The following is a 16,198-nucleotide window of genomic DNA, read 5'->3' as shown; positions in this document are numbered from 1 at the left end:
TCCATTCAAAAGCACTTAGCAAAACACATGCATGTTCTAGAGCGCTCTAAGGACCTCCTTCACAACAGGATCCACCGGCACCCGGTTTGGACCCATCTTTTCATTAGATCCAGAGAATAACAGGAATCAGGAGGGTTTTGCTCTTTTCTTCTTACCTAAGACCCACAATTAAGAAGCAACAGGCTAGACCGGGTGAAGAGTGGGGGTAACAACCCTATTATTTGCAGCCATCTTGCTTGGTTAAGTCCTTTGACCACCAGGTTTAACAAGGAAACTACTCAATATGGCCATCACTGGAATCCAGGTGAATGGAGAAAGGTTTTAGAAGTCAGAAAGTGCTTAATCAAAGGGAGCTACAGCTGGGTCTGACCAACTTTGTTTATCCCAGCACCAGCTCCACTGCCTGGCAGAGTGGGTTTTTAATCAATATTCATTGAATTCATGAATAAAATAATGAGTCGCAGAGAATCCTATTTCAAGTTGCCTGGTGGTTTCTGCTTCTATATTTCTCATCAGCAATTTGCTCGAATGACTTTCACCACATTGATCTGTCATCACCAGGTTTTGTTGAAAAAGACCCAACAAGTCAGAAATGACATTGCTCAGCCATGTGCCCCAAACAGTGGGACAATTTCCATCACATCCCAAATCCTAAGGAGGGAAAACAGTCGTGGACATGCCAGCTTTTAGAAACAAAGGATCAGAGACAAATGACCTGCCTAAATTATTAGTGTCTGGATTTGGTTATCACTGTCACTTAGGACAAATTCCAGGCCACAGCAAGGATCTGAGAAGGCACCCAAGATCACCAGGAACAGGGAAACAGAGCCGTAAAAATAAGAGCCCTGAACCAGCTCAGCGGGTCCACTTGACATTCCTTGGGGCCTTCAGGGCCACAGAGGTGCCTCAGAGGCATTATGAGAGACTCCAAGGTCAGGTGGCATCCAAGGTTGTAGTGGATGGGGGATGAAGAAAGAGGACTCTGAACACCCAACTTCTCAAACTCTAGGGCACTCCCCTTCAATTCTCTATTCTGGTCTCAATCAAATTAAGTCTTTCATATATAAAGAAAGTCACTGAGGACTGAAGGATTTTGGATTTTTTATACTACTACTTTTTTTTTTTTAAGACAGAGGCTCCTGATGGTACCCAGCTCATCTGGAACTTCCTGGGCTCAAGTGATCCTCTGGCCTCCCCAGGCCACCAAACCCATCAAAGACTAAAGGATTCTTAAGGACCTTCCAGTGGGCTCGTTCTCCTTTTATCTTCAACATCAGAGCCTCTCTGATGATGCGGTGGCCAGCCTGGTGAGGCTGCTTTCCAAAAAAGCGAGGAAAGCAGAGGGAGCTGGCGGAACTCTCCTACCTGCATTGTGCACCTTTGGTGAGCTGCTCCAGGTTATTCTCCAAGAAGAAATTTTCTGTTCTGAGCAGCACTGCCCCCTCCATCGTCACTGTCCAGCTCTACACCTCTGTGTCAACACCGAGCAGTCAGCGAGGTGGTCTGTCACACCACCCACCCTTCCANCACAGGGGTTCTCAAATTTGAGCCTGCATCAGAATCCCAGGAAGAGGCTTTGTTAAAACAGACTGCTGGGCCCTGCCTCCAGTCTGATTCTGTGGATCTGGGATGGGGTCTGAGAATTTGTGTAGTTAAACAAGTTCCCAGGTGCTGCTGACACTACTGGCCAGAGGATCACACATTGAAAACTTGAGGCTTGACCATAGGCTATTCCTAGAGAGTTTCATCATGAAGTCAGCGAAGTCGGATCTCAAGCTCTTAACCCTTCCTCTGGCCAGAGCCTCCTATAGTCAGAGCTTGCAACAGACTTCTAGGAATGTCCTCAGCTCTGGCCGGGTGCCTGCCCCATCTCTAGTCTATCACCTCTGCACTGGCCTCACTCTCCTACCTGGCCCAGGTTCCATGGGCATACATATTTTGCTGATGATAATCATGGTGCACCCCCCTACCTACTTGACCACTACCAATCAAGCCTTGAAAGCTCCCATCATTCTCTCCTTCTGTCTGTATTTGCATTTCCAAGATTCTAAACTCACTTCAACTATGCTATCAGGCAGTATGCCACCCATGCTGTGCCCCTCAGCTGGACACTCACACCACTGCTCAGCAACCTGTTTATCTATCCCTAGCAAATGCCCTCTACCGCTGCCTGACCCTTCTAATCTTCTTGAACTCCCCATTCTCTTTCCTGCTTCTGCACCAAGAACCGAGCTCCCACATTAACTGAGGATCCAAATCATGGGGTTCCAGTTCTTTCCACTGTGTCACAGCGTTCTCTGCAAATGCTTCTAGCCTGATTCTCCACACCTGCCTCTAGGAAGATGAGTCCCTTTTCCTTACCAGGCCTAGCATATGCATCCATGTTGTTAATTCTGTCCCTCTCAGACCTGGTTCCATTACCTGCCTCCTCTTTTTACTATATTGGACCTCTTTCCCTTTGATCCTTCATATAGACAAATATGTATGCACAAACATGCATACATATTTATGCAAACACATACACACACACTCCTTAATACTGTCTTTCAATCCTGCCATACTTCTGCTATGGTCCAATACTCCCCATTGCCTCCTTCTAAATATTTTGAAAGTGACCCCTGGCTGTCTTCACCTCATATTCCTCATTAAACTTCTGCAAGCTGCCCTGGGGAGTCATCAATATGGAATTTCCCCAAGATCAGTTTGCAGCATGAGATCAAAGAAACTCAGGTGCAGAGAGCCCGAAGATCTGGATCCTAACCTAATGCTGCTTTTCCCAAGGGTACAATCTTGGGCAAGTTATTTAACATCTGAGCCTATTTCCACATCTGCAAAAACAGGAGTACTAAGCACCAATTTTATGATTGCTGGGGAATGTAAATAAGATAGTCGCAAACTTTGACCTAGTCCCCAAAGGCCTCCTGACATCCAAGCAGGAGGCTCTCGCCATCTCCGGGTTGCAGGGCAATGCTGTTGGACGCCAAGCCCACTCTGGATTTTCCTGCACCAAGCACAGTGGCCTTCATGCAGCAGGAGCCAAATAAATATATGTTCATTTGAAATGAAGGCCAGGGAAAGCATGATGATTTCCTTTTAGTAAGAAGGAAAAATCAGATGGGAAAATGTTCCCAAGTAATTTTTGCCTCTAGCGCATTCTTTTAATAACATTCTCTGGCATGAAGTAATTAATTTTTAAGCACAACCAGCCCCAATTTAAGCAAGTGATATTTCAACTGAAAATGATTCTTCCTGGCCATCTTTTATTTTCTTCTCAGAACCATTCAGGAAAAAAATAGAACTCACTTTTTTCACTCGGGTGGTCAGATCCTGGACGAAGAGCTTACGGAGGTTATGAAGAGTCTGCAGTTCTCTAGACTAGAAGAGAAAAATTTTAAAATGCCACTTCAGTGAAGGGACACATTCAATTTATGACACATTTGCACCAGGTCAATAAACACAGACATTGCCAACATGTTTTTTTCTTTGTAGTAATTCACCCACACCCTTGCGCTACACCCCCACCTGTCTCCAACCTGTCTTTTGAGCCCATCCATGCTACTGTACCTCTGAGGACCTGTCCACCATACCACACCACACTGTATCCTTGACCCAGGTTGGCATCAGGAACCCCTGATGGTGCAGAAGCTGGGAGTCCAGACGACAAACCATACACTAGAATATAAACCTGCTCCTTTGCTCCCTTCTCGGTGGAACCATTTGTTTCTCAACCACAAAAAGTTAAAGTTTGCTCACAAAAATTCCTAGTTGGCTGCGTTGCATCAAAATGGATTCCGTTTTCCTTTTGTTTTCTTTTTATTTATCATGTAAACATTATATATAATACCAACAAGTTTAAATTAAAAGTCAGTCCCAATTTCCCTCACCCCAACTGACTGGTATTTTCCATGTCTCTGCATCCTCTCTGGCCCAAGTTCACGTGTGTGTTTGGTTTATATTAATGAGCTCATGAGTGAGGCAGTTCTTGGACTTTCCACCTGTGTGACCTTAGGCAAGTTACCTAGACTCTCTCTACCTCGGTTTTCTTATTTATAACATGATGTTTCCCATTCCAACATACAGGCACAAGCAACAGCTTCTCAGTAGGACCCTACAACTCAGGAAATAATGCCAAGAGTCAATAAAAAGGATGGTCTCAAATTAAAAAGCTTCTGCACAGCAAAGGAAAGAAGACATAGAGAGCCTACAGAATATGAGAAAATCTTTGATAGCTACTCTCTGGCAGAGGATTAATATCCAGAATACATAAGGAGCTCAAAAAAATACAACACTAAAAGACCAAATAACCCAATTAAAAAATAGGCAAATGACCTAAACAGATACTTCTCAAAAGTAGAAATACAAATGGCTAACAAAATGTTCATCATTAGCAATTAGGGAAATGCAAAGCAAAACTATACTGAGATTTCATCTCACTCCAATCAGAATGGCAATCATCAAGAATACCAATAATAAATTCTGGAGAGGATGTGGAGAAAAAGAAACATTTTTACACTGTTGGTGGGATGGTAAATTAGTACAACCACTATGGAAAACTGTATAGAGATTCCTCAAAAGACTAGTCATGGAACCACCACATGAGCCAACTATACCACTCCTCAGTATTTATCTAAAGAATTAAAGTCATCAAACTATAGTGATCCATGCATACCCATGTTTATAGGAGCACAATTCACAATAGCCAAACTACTCAGCTATGGATGAATGGATAAAGAAAATCTGGTATATTTACACAACAGAGTTCTATTCAACCATAAAGAAAAATAAAATTTTGTCATTTGCAGAAAAATGGATAGCAGTTGAGACTACAATGTTAAGCAAAAAAAAAAAAAAGTCAAACTAAGAAGGTTAAGGGTCAAATGTTTTCTTTCAGATGTAGAAGCTAGAGAGAAAAAAGGGAAAGAAAGCTGATGGGATTTGGGACCTCATGAAAATCAAAGGAAGATCAGCAGAGAAGGACCAGGGGATAGGGGAAGGAGAGGGGAAAGGGAAATACTGGGAAATGATATTGAACAAATTGTATTTTGATATTGTGAGCATGAACAAATATGTAACAACAAATCCCACTGTTATATACAACTATAATGCTCCGATAAAAAATATGGGGAAAGAACAGTGATTGCCTTATTACACTGGTGTCCAGACTAAATGAGACAGTTCTTACAGAAATCTTAAAAATATTTACTCACACATAGTAAGCTTTCAATAAATATTAAATTGAATTTACTGATGTGTCATTTCATATCATAAGACCCACTTCTTCGTTAGGTTTTATAATTCCCTTTTGCTATTGTTTCAAATCACACCTCAATAAACTTCTTGGGGGCATTTTTTTTCCCTTCATTTTGGATTATTTTCTATAAATGAACCTTGGGAATTAACATTGCTGAGATGAGGACCTGAACCAAGCCTGGTGATCTTTGCTAGCAAAATCAGAAGATGAAATAGTTCTTTCTGTTCAATTCTCATGCATTTACTACAAGAGATATGCTAGTTCCTTGAAAAATGTTTTCCTTTTAGGGAAGGAGGGGAGAAACTTTTCAATATAAGCATTTCAATTCATCTAAATTGACCTACTTTACCATAGAATGTCAATGGATGCAGCTTATACAAACACACACACAAAAAAAAGAAAAAAGAAAAAGAAAGAAAAGAATAAAGCAAGCCACAAATCTATGGAAACACTAAGCTTTTTGGAATAAAGGTTTTCTGTTAACTTAAGGTCTTAGTTCCTAGTTCCACTTCTGTGTTGAAATAAGAAGCACCTGAAGTCAATTGCAACCTCAGATGAGGTAAATTACTTTCTGCAGGAAGCCAAATGGATCTGTTATTATGAATAATGTGCCACAGTACCTGTCCGAGGCTGAGCCACCCCTCTTATCCATGCAGGTGCAGGGGTGCAGAACAGTGCTACCCATCATGCACATGTGCTATCCCACACGCTGCCAGAGGGGGCTCAGCCCCAAGACCCCTCAATGCCTGCAGCCATCCTACCAGCTATCCCCTTGCTTCAGTGGTGATTATATTAGACTGAAATGTAATCACAGTTAATATTTTTCCATAAGAAGTACCATCCTACCAAAGGAAAATGAGAAAATATGTAAGTACCAAATTTTAATATAGAATCCTGAGTGTGGCATCTTTCTCTTGTTTTTACGAGGGCTCAACATTAAACACTTTGGGAGAAGCATTTAAAAACATTTAAAATAGTTCTATTCACGCACTCTGTGCTTAGGCAACTATCATTTGGCTTCCTGCAGCGAATCCTCATCACATTCATTATCATGTCTCCACTTCCAGATTCACTTCCTCCAATTTCTTCCCATCATAGGCTGCTGCCCTCCATGTGAAGGCTCATGGCTCAGCTTCCTGTCAGAGAGGGCAGGGAGGGACTAGAGCAGGAGCCAATGTAGCAGGTGGTGATGGGGAGGGTCCATTCCTAAAGTCCAGGCTACTTTTGAGGCAGGTGCTGCCTGGACCCCAGGGACCCCTTGATGGCCAGCTGGCCTTTGCCACTGTGGTGCTCAGCAGTGGGCTTTCCATACCAACCCCTGGGTGGAGGCTCATCCCTGCCTACTCCCAAACACCCAAGGAGACAGAGCAGGCCTGCGCCAGTTGGCACATGTAGCCAAGGACAGCAGGGCTGGCACTGAGTAACACTTATGGCTGAGGGAAAACACGGGTCTAAGCCAGCACAGGACACAGGATTCCAACCTTGAAATTTAAGTGTGTTGGGCAGGGGGTTAGTGAAGGAGAAGAGGAGCCACCATATTGTGTCAGAGGAAATGCCCTTGGTGGGCTGGACGTGTGCAAGTCAGGAGCAGCCTGTGAGAGTGAATGTGTGCAGGCACATCCAGAGGAGTGTGAGGTGTGGGTGTGTGGGGAGAAGGGACAGGACCAAGTGGACATGAGGGACCAGTGAGGGACACACATCAGTGTAGACAGCCCAACATCAAAGAATGCAGGAGAACTTGCTAAGTATCTCCATCACACTCAGGAATACAGGAATACGGGAGCAGGAGAGGAAGCTGGCACTGCGGGTGTGTGAATGAGCCTGGTGTGATTGGGGTGAGTGTGAGAAGGCACGTGTGAGTGAGCAGGAGTAGCCATTTACACACCAATGCACGTGTGTGTGCCGTGTGAGTACCTGAAGTACTTGTGTGGTGTGACTGCAGGAGTATGGTGTGTGCCGAACACAGGTGAGTGTGTCATGACGTGTGTACACAAGTGCGTGAGCAAGATGTGGGTGGGAGGGAGATAGAAGAGGTAAGAGACACCGCATGAAGGTGAGGGCGAGGGCAAGGGCTGGTGCGGGTAAAGGCAGAGGCACCCTGAAGCATCCCCCCTCTCTGGCTAGTGGGAATATAGTAAAATTGTAAAGCTCAATATTTTCCTGAATTTCTATAATTATCCTTAATTCCGGGCATCACTTCTCTGGTAAAGCAGACGTAGAGGTGGCTCTGTTTCAGGCTCCCTGCGGCCGCCCCCCCTGCAGACTTCGCAGCTTCCTTCAGCGCCCACAGCCCCCTTCCCTCCCAAATGGCTTCGTCCCCAAGCCTCCACCTGGCTTTGAGGGACAACAAATACCAACCAAGGACTCAGAGCAAAGCCAGATATGGGCTACTGTCTGCCCGAAGCTTGAGGTCACCAGGACGCGGCGCGGGCTTGGTCCCAGCCAGGTCCTGTGGCACAGCAATGGGAGCAGCATGGACAACATCTGGACAGCCTTCCGTTGCTATGCCCTGAGCAAGTCCTAGCGTGTTTCAGCAAACGGAGCTGATGTAGGAATGCAGGCCGTGGGGCAAGACCAGCGCTCACTCTGAGGTGCCTGCAGAGCAGCAAAAGCTGGCCGGAGGAAAGGAAGCCCACAGAGGAAACCAGATGCAGGACAGAGGAAACCAATGGGGATTTCAAGTCATAAACCCCCTAAAGGGAAGTGGGGTCTGCCGCTCCTGTCTCTACCCACAACCCTACAGGTCTCTGGCCTGCACCCACTCTGGTCTTTTCCTTGTTGCTTTGCCTTCACTTAGCCTCAGCCACAATGACCAGGTCCTGCTAGTCCACCACATGCCTGGCATGGGCCACCTACGGGCCTTGGCACAGCGGTTGCCTCTGCCTGGAAGGCTGTCCCCCAGACAGGCCACATGGCTCACTTCTTCATCTGCTCATAAGCTCCCTTCTCAGGGTGCCTCCTCTAACCCCCACCCTCTGCACTTTCTAAATGGAACAGTTACAACAATACTTGTAATGAACTATGTGAATATCTTGACTCCTCAGGCTCTGCAGTGTGTTTCAGACTGTGGTCCACCAGGGTAAATTGTGTCAAGTGAAACCTCCCCTGGGGGTGCTGGATATGATTTGCTTCTTTATTGTTTCTTGTGTCTCTTCCAGCTAAAGGCAAGCTTCCGGAGGGCAGGGATCTTATCTACATTGTTTTTTGTTCCTTTTTGTTACTGGGCGCTTTACCACTGAGTTATATCTCTAGTCTTTTTTAATTTTTATTTTGAGAAAGAATATTACTAAGTTGCTGAGGGTCTTGCTGTCCTCAAACTTGCAATTCTCCTGCCTCAGTCTTCCAAGACTCAGATTACAGGTATGTGCCACCACACACAGCTATGTGGTATATCTGAGCACCTATAAGAATGCCAGCACTTAGTAGGAGCTCAATAAACATCTGTTGTGAGTTGAAGAGAAGTAAATCACAAAGTGTAGAGGCTATTAACTTGCAGGTATTGATTTGCAATTCAGTTTAATTCTCATTCAGGGGCTTCAGGGTTATAGCTCTAAGGATTTACTGATTGATGATTGATGATTGATTGATTGATTGATTGATTCTCTGTAGAGCTAGGGGATAAATTGTATAAATACTACTTCACCACAGAATGCTTTAGTCTAAAATGATATACAAGAAAGTCACGTAAGATAAAATTTTAGAATAAACAATTCAACATGTCACAAATGAGCCTGGTCTTTGAGACAGAAATGAGTTTGGAAGGGTCTTGACTCACCACAGTCTCCTCCAGGCCCTTGAGGTCCTCTCTGGCTTGTTCCCGTTTATCATTGAGCAACCTGAACAACAAAAAAGGCATCATAAACCACCAAAGGGGAATTGAAATTAGGCAGATGCTATTTGCATCTACAGATAAATCAGGAAAACAAACCAAGGAGCACACAAATAGCCAGTCTGTTTCTAAATTAACCTGAGTATCTGGGTATCTGAATCTCAGAGGCAGGGTTGTTAAGACCTCCCAGGCATGAGGACAAACAGGAAGTATTTGAAAGGTACTCACAGGAGCTTTTCCAGTTTCATTTCTCTCTCCTGGTCCTCTATTTTCAGCTTGTTATAATCAGAACTGAGCTTCTCCTGTTCCAGCTGCAGTTTCTGATTCAAACTGAAATTGAGAGGAAAAAAGCAATATATTACAAGTCAGTCTGAAATTCTGAGTCATCTGGCTAAACTGTGGTTCTGTTCCAACCCCATTAGCTCTGTGCCACAGAGGCAGCGGTTCAGGAGGATTTTGAGGGATCAGAGAACTGCCTCGCAGCTTCCTCCCTACCCAAGTGAAAACTAATTTCTGGGAAGCATCTAGAAAGCATGAGACAAGGGCTTTGAGGATGTATTTATAAGTTGCTTGTGTGCAGGAGCTGCAGGGAAAAAAATAATGACATTGGAAGATGGCTGATATTTTAAAACAGAAAGAAAGCCCCCTTAGACGAATGTGGCTTGGTCGACTGCAGAGGACAGGCACACATGGACAGCCTCGGGTGGACATTTCAACCTTCCTCCTCTCCAGCGAGCGCTCTGAAGACATCGCCCAGGTCCAAATGCCTGGCTGAGTCTGTGGCATCCTTGAGGGAGGTTCAGAGAGAGGAATTATGAAGAGTAGAGACTCAGGGCTTTGCAGCAGATGGAAATCTGCCATCTGGTTGGGGGCATTGGGTCAGCTTTTACATCAGCCCAGTGCTTATAAAGCCTTTTGTATGGGCAGACCCAGGCGACTACAGGAACAGATTAGACACCACATAAAGGAAAGCCCAGAGGCTATTTGCAAGGCAAAACCCAGGAAGCCCCCACCTACTCACTCACCCACCCTCCCTCCTTCCTTCTCGCCTTCCTTCCCTCTCTGGAGCCCCCTCTTCCAGCTGATCATTTTGAGGGTGATTAATCAGAATAATGAACATGAGACAAGCACAACGTGAGTGACAGCATGGGGGTGGCCCAGAGGAGAAGGGGAGAGAGGTTGCTGAGCGCTTCCCTTAGGTGGCCCATGTGCAGAGCGCTGGCGTCATTTAGACTGTGTCAGTTACCATTCTCCTCTCCTAACATGCAAATGCTCCGCACAAGCAGCTCGCAGATGCTGAAAAGAGATTTGGATCAGTAGTCTGGAGAATTAAACTCTTAACTTCAGTCTGACTCCTATTTAGCAATGTGACCTTAAGTAAATAATTTAACCTTGCTTCCCATATAGAACTCCTTTCTTTATCTACAGAAAGTGGATGGGGAGGGAAACTTTAAGGGGGAGGGTTGTGGGGCAGTGGATAGAACTGTACATAATATAGTTGTTTTCTTTGTAACCCTATGGCTTTTATTTGGAGCATTCAAAAACATTTTTCTGCAAAGGGGTTTGTTCAAAGACTGTGGAGAGGATCCACTCTGCAAATAAGAGCCCTCAGGACAGGACCCCAAAGGCACCTTCTGGCTGGGTGACTTCTGTGTTGCGGATGAGGGGGAAGGTAAGGGAGGAAGATGGAAAGGCATATGGAGCAGGGGGCTCCCCATTGGCTCTGACAAGGCAGGAGTGCAGCTGGCCATGGGGTGGTGTCCCCTGTGAAACAGCAATGAAGCCATCCTGGTGGTGGTGCCACAACTCACGGGCACCTTGGCCAAGCAGACACGTGACAGCGTAGGTCCAGGAAGCTGCAGCTGCACAGAGAGCAGGTATGTGCTGAGCAGAGGAGGCAGCATGTGCTGTCTTCTTGGAGAACTTATTAACCCTATGGGAACCCCTAGGTCAGGATGAGTTTTTATTGGGGTTGTTTTATTGAGTTTTATTGGAGTTTTTTGTTGGGGGTTGTTCTGGTACTTCCATACAGAGAGTCTTCCCATTTCCTGGGGCATGCATCTGCCCAGCTGAGTTGCCAACAATGTGGTCCTATCCCTGGGGGTGTGGTGATAGGAGGGGCAGACTGGCCTGCCCACCATCTGCCCCACCAGAGTCCTAGGAAGCTCGGCTCCAGATGGGAGAACAGACCTCAAAGCAGCACGCCCAGGCTACTGTGTCAAGGGCAGAGCACAGAGCCCACGGGCGTGAAGAGATCAGCCCCTGGCTAAAAGCCATGTCCTTCCAATTGGCCCAAGAGGACAGAGCAAGGCACCCTCCCTCCCCCACAGCCCACAAGCCCTAACTCACTCCCGAATCTCGTCAATGATCTTCTGCTTCTCCTCAATTTCATCTCGAAGTCTGGACAGCTGCTTCTGGTGAGCTTCCCGGTGGCTCTCCATCTGCTGCTCCAGCGCCTTCTGCAGCCAGGCCAGGAGAAATATGTCATTCACTTGTTGGCACTCAGCCCACTCTGTGACAAGCCCTGGAACCACTCTACCTCCCTCGAATCTTAGATCCTCAAAGTAAGGGTGTTTCTGGCTCTTGTGCCTCCAGGACCTGACCTTGCTATATTGGGACAACAAAGCCCAGGGATCTATAATCAAACCAAGTGGATCCTGGGAACAAATCAATCCACTGGTTAAAGAGAAAATTCTCAGCTGGGCACAGTGAAGCACACCTGTAATCCCAAAGACTGGGGAGGCTGAGGCAGGAGGGATGCAAGTCCAAGGTCAGCCTCAACAACTTAGGGAGAATCTGTCTCAAAATAAAAAAAAGGGGAGTAGGGGGAGGCCAGGGAGATAGCTCAGTGATAAAGTGCCCCTGGGTTCCTCCCCAGTATTAAATAAATAAAAAGTTCTCCCTTGATCTTCTACTGCTCACCTGGGTTACATGGCTTCTCTAGCCAGGTCAGTCAGAAGGCCTTGACTTCTTATTACCTGAGTGGCCTCAGACAAGCTAGGTAATCTGTGTGGGCTGTACTTCCTCACCAGTCAAATCAAAATGACACCGCCCCCTCCCCCCGACACACACACACACTGTCCACTGCAGATTTATGGTGATGTTTGGGGGACACTTTTCCACCAAAGCCTCTGAAAACAGGAGAGGGACTCAGGAAGATCAGGCATAATTTTATTCTGTTGGCTGGAGCAGGGCCACGTCCTGGGCATTGCTTCAATTGTGTGTGGGCTTTTGCTCGATGAGGCTCAGAGTTTGCCTAAAATGAACCTACATTCTATTTCTTCTCACATTTCATTTTATTTACTCAAAAGTCTTATTTCCTAGTCATTTTTCTTACGTTTTCCTTTTCTGATTCAAATATGACCAATAAAGATCTGCATGTTTAAGATGGAAATTCAAATTTGGAGTGTTTCTTTACAAAGATTAAGGGGAGAGGTTTTCTATCACTTAAAGGAAAGGTGAACCCTTCTTCAGAAGTGAACCCCAACAATAATGTGCCCATGCAGTGACTTCTCTCCATCAGGAATGGGGGAGACCAAGGCAGGACTGCAACATAACCATCCTCTACAGACCTGAGGTCCTGGGCAGTCCCAGGGTCATCTTGTACCTGCACCAGCCCACACTGAGAATGTCTCGGAATGTCCAGCAGTGCCGCCCCCCCCCACACACACACACACAATTGCTATGCACAGGTCTGAAGGGGACAGACTTTTCTAGAACAAAAAAACACAGTCCAAATGCACCCAATGCTCGTCAGGCTTGGTGGGAGGGACAGCTATACACACCTTCATCTCCTCAGCGTCCTGCAGCCGCGTCAGGTGTTCCTTTTCCTTATCCTGGAAACTGACTTCGTGCATTTTTTCTGTTTTGAATTTTAAATGATGATTTAAGATTTAACAAGTAGGTCTCACACCAAAAAGAAAAAAATTAAGACACACACACGCACGAAAAAATGGCAACAGAGTAAAATATCAGATTATATCACTAATTACAACCATGGCAAAAAGAAAATAACCTCTCCATAAGGGAGTCCTGGCTGGAGCCAAGGCTGACCCCCTCCCACAGGGTGTCTGGATCAGAGCCCTGAAGAAAGCAGCCATCAATGGGGTGGGGGTGGGGGTGCTAACTAGAAGCAGGACGCCCCCATTGCAGCTGCCTCTAATCACCTCACGCCTTGGAAGGCTTGTTCCCACCTGGGCTCTGCACACAGCCCCTGAGGTCATGTACATAAACGCTTTCTACAGATTATAAAGCACCCTGTGAGTGTTAGGTGGCATTTGGATTCATGCCACTGGTAGAATTCCAGAAAGAGCTCATTTACCTCCCCTGGGTAAACTGTTTATTTTCTATGAATCTGGAGCAGAAAAACAATCGAAGGGTGAGAATAAGGGAAGTGGGAATATGACATAGCAATTCCAAGATTAATCAGGAGGCCCACTGGGGGCAGGGCTGTCGTGTGGCCCTCCAGTCTCAGTATTCCTGGTCAATGGGGCCCTGAGGGCATGGTGCAATGGGGAGTGGGGGAGGGAAGGGTGCTGGGGGGCCCAAGGCAAAATTATTTAAGACACTGACATCTAGTGCATGATTTCTCTCTAGTTTTTTCCACTTTAGTTCAGGTCTCATTTCTGTTTTATTTCTATTCAATGGCATCACTGCAGAAACCATGAATAAAGGGGACAAGTGTTTTCCATGTCCAGTGTTTGGTGGCCAACTCTACTTCCTACCACATTTACTACCACATAAAGAAAATGTTACCAGGTTACAGCAGAGTGGGGATGCCCTCTTTCTTTTATGAGTTTGCCTTTGCATTTGAGACAAAATACATTTACTGAGCACATAACTGCCCAACCACAACTTAAATAAAAAGGGATAAAATCATCCCCAATTCTACTACCCTGACAAAACCATTTTTGTTAAATATTATTAGAAATACATGCATCCATTTGTTTTAAACAGTTATAATCACAACACAGATAATATTTTGCAAATGATTTTTTTTTTTTTTGGTGGAGGGGGACCGGGGATTGAACTTGGAGTCCTCAACCACTGAGCCACATCCCTCCAGTCCTATTTTGTATCTTATTTAGAGACAGGGTCTCACTGAGTTGCTTAGGGCCTCACTAAATTGCTGACGCTGGCTTTGAACTCACGATCCTCCTGTCTCTCCCGCCCCCAGCCGCTGAGATTACAGGTGTGCACCACAGTGCCCAGTGCAAGTAACCTTACCATTGCATCATCAACACTGGCACATCTCATGGAGTTCATCTCCAGTGTGGAAACAATGTCCTATTAGAGTTTATTTAACTGTTAAACATTTAGGTGGCTTCTTTTTCTTTTTTTTTTTCCTTTCCTTTTCTTTCTTTCTTTTCTGATCTAAAAGTCTGCAATGAATATTTGAGGTTTGAGGATCAAAAGGTATGAAGAAATGTTACAACTGTGAATTCCACTAGTATGTGTAATTATAATGTACTAATAAAAAATTTAAGATTATCCAAATCACTTTCTGAAAAGACTAATAATTTTCATTGCAACCTGCAATATGTGGGTTTGGTCTCACATCGTACAATGCATACATTCAGGCAGCCACCCTTGAATTTCTCCTATGTATTCATGTTTACAAAGTGCTTCCTACGCCTGTCCAAGGGAAGAGCTCATTCAAGGGCAAGAGAGCACCAGGTTAGCCATGGTGCAAGTTCTTGTTTTACATTAAGAGCAACAAATACTGTGGAAGGGTGAGATGCATGGATTCAGGCACAAGACAAAATTTTCTTTTAATTCATCCCTGGGAATGCAACACAGTGGCTACCTCAGACTGATGAATAGGGCCCCTTAGTAGACAGAGGTAGCCACAATCCTTAGTTATCCTGGACAGTGGCAGTGAAGACAGAAATCAGCAGAGCCAGAGGGACACCTGGCAAGTTGAAGGGACAGGCCTTGGTGACTGTCGGGGGCTGAGAGCAGCAGAGGCAGAGAATATTCTGGCTTGGGTGACCGGGCAGAACGAGGAAGAATAGAAGACAGGCAGATTTGGAGTGGGGGTACACTTCCACAGGTTTCCCCATTTTTTCTTTTTCTTTTGTGATGCTATTGTTTTCAGTAGAACTAGAAACACTTTAATTGAGCAAAACTAAACATCATGACTCCAGCCAACTAGAGACTGTCTGATTGAAGCCAAGCATTTGACACCTGCAAAGTCGTCAAATATTTACCTTGGGCTCGGAGCTTGGCCAGCTCTTCGCTGAGCGAGTCCTGGGACTCCTCCAGCTGCCTCCTCTTCTGTTCCATGTTCTGCATGTAGTCTGTCAGAGATTTGATCTTGGCTTCGTGCTTTAAACAAGAAAATAGATCAAAAGGAAGAGTGAACGCCTAGCAAGCGCTGCTCCGGGCTTGCCTGGGACTATCTGATGAGAAGCTACAAAGGAGTTTCTGGTGTCCCTTTTCTGAGTTCCAACACCAAATGACACATGTTCTGCCCATTGCCGGGATTTGGAATCGAGGATCAGGGCAGTACCATTTCTTCCAGGTGCTTCTCTGCTTCATGCCCCACAGATGCTACTCATGGCCCTCTCCTTCCTCTTCATCCACCTAACATTGAGGCCAAAGTCCACCCTGGTGTTCCTCCCCAAGGAAAAGAGGGTAGGAGGGCTGGGGGTGAGCTCAATGGCAGAGCACTCGCCTGTCACACACCAGGCCCTGAGTTTAATCCCCAGCACCACAACAAAACAAAAGTGTGCTGGGGAGGAAGGAATTAGGAAAGGGGCACAGCTCTGAAAGCCTTATTCTTTGAACATGCCCTCTGGATTCCATCTTCAAATATTAGATCTTTTAAATCCTTCAAACACACTGACTCCTGTGCCAGGGATTTTGCATTTTATGGTTTCTCTATGAAGCTTCTCTCTCCCCAATACCACCCCTAACCCCCACCCAGCACAAACTGTCCTGGCTCACTCCCTTACTACTTAGACCCCAGCATCTTCTTCCAGGACTTACTGCTATATGATTTATCTTATCTATTTTTTTAACTTGCTAGCTTCATGAAAGCACAAAGTATATGCTTAATAAATCAGGGAAATAAATAAGGGGAGAAAATGAATGAGTTAATGGGAGCTCACTGACTG

At 45.5% G+C, this 16,198-nt stretch overlaps 1 protein-coding gene across 1 annotated transcript in view; it reads right to left on the bottom strand.

Annotated features, from left to right (window-relative positions):
* Positions 1 to 16,198, bottom strand: part of Kif5c (kinesin family member 5C) — a gene marked incomplete at its 5' end in the record, with an annotated part of 102,143 nt that overhangs the window by 16,665 nt on the left and 69,280 nt on the right. The window contains 8 exon segments of the mRNA XM_048811957.1: positions 1,366 to 1,413; positions 1,415 to 1,469; positions 3,300 to 3,375; positions 9,027 to 9,087; positions 9,309 to 9,410; positions 11,430 to 11,539; positions 12,866 to 12,942; positions 15,290 to 15,407. Of these exon segments, the coding sequence (XP_048667914.1) occupies positions 1,366 to 1,413; positions 1,415 to 1,469; positions 3,300 to 3,375; positions 9,027 to 9,087; positions 9,309 to 9,410; positions 11,430 to 11,539; positions 12,866 to 12,942; positions 15,290 to 15,407 (647 nt within the window).

This window comes from Marmota marmota, unplaced genomic scaffold (assembly GCF_001458135.2).
Source record: "Marmota marmota marmota unplaced genomic scaffold, marMar, whole genome shotgun sequence".
Lineage (NCBI taxonomy): Eukaryota > Metazoa > Chordata > Mammalia > Rodentia > Sciuridae > Marmota > Marmota marmota.
The sequence above is the reverse complement of the archived record's forward strand: the minus strand, read 5'-3'. Positions and strand labels throughout refer to the sequence as shown.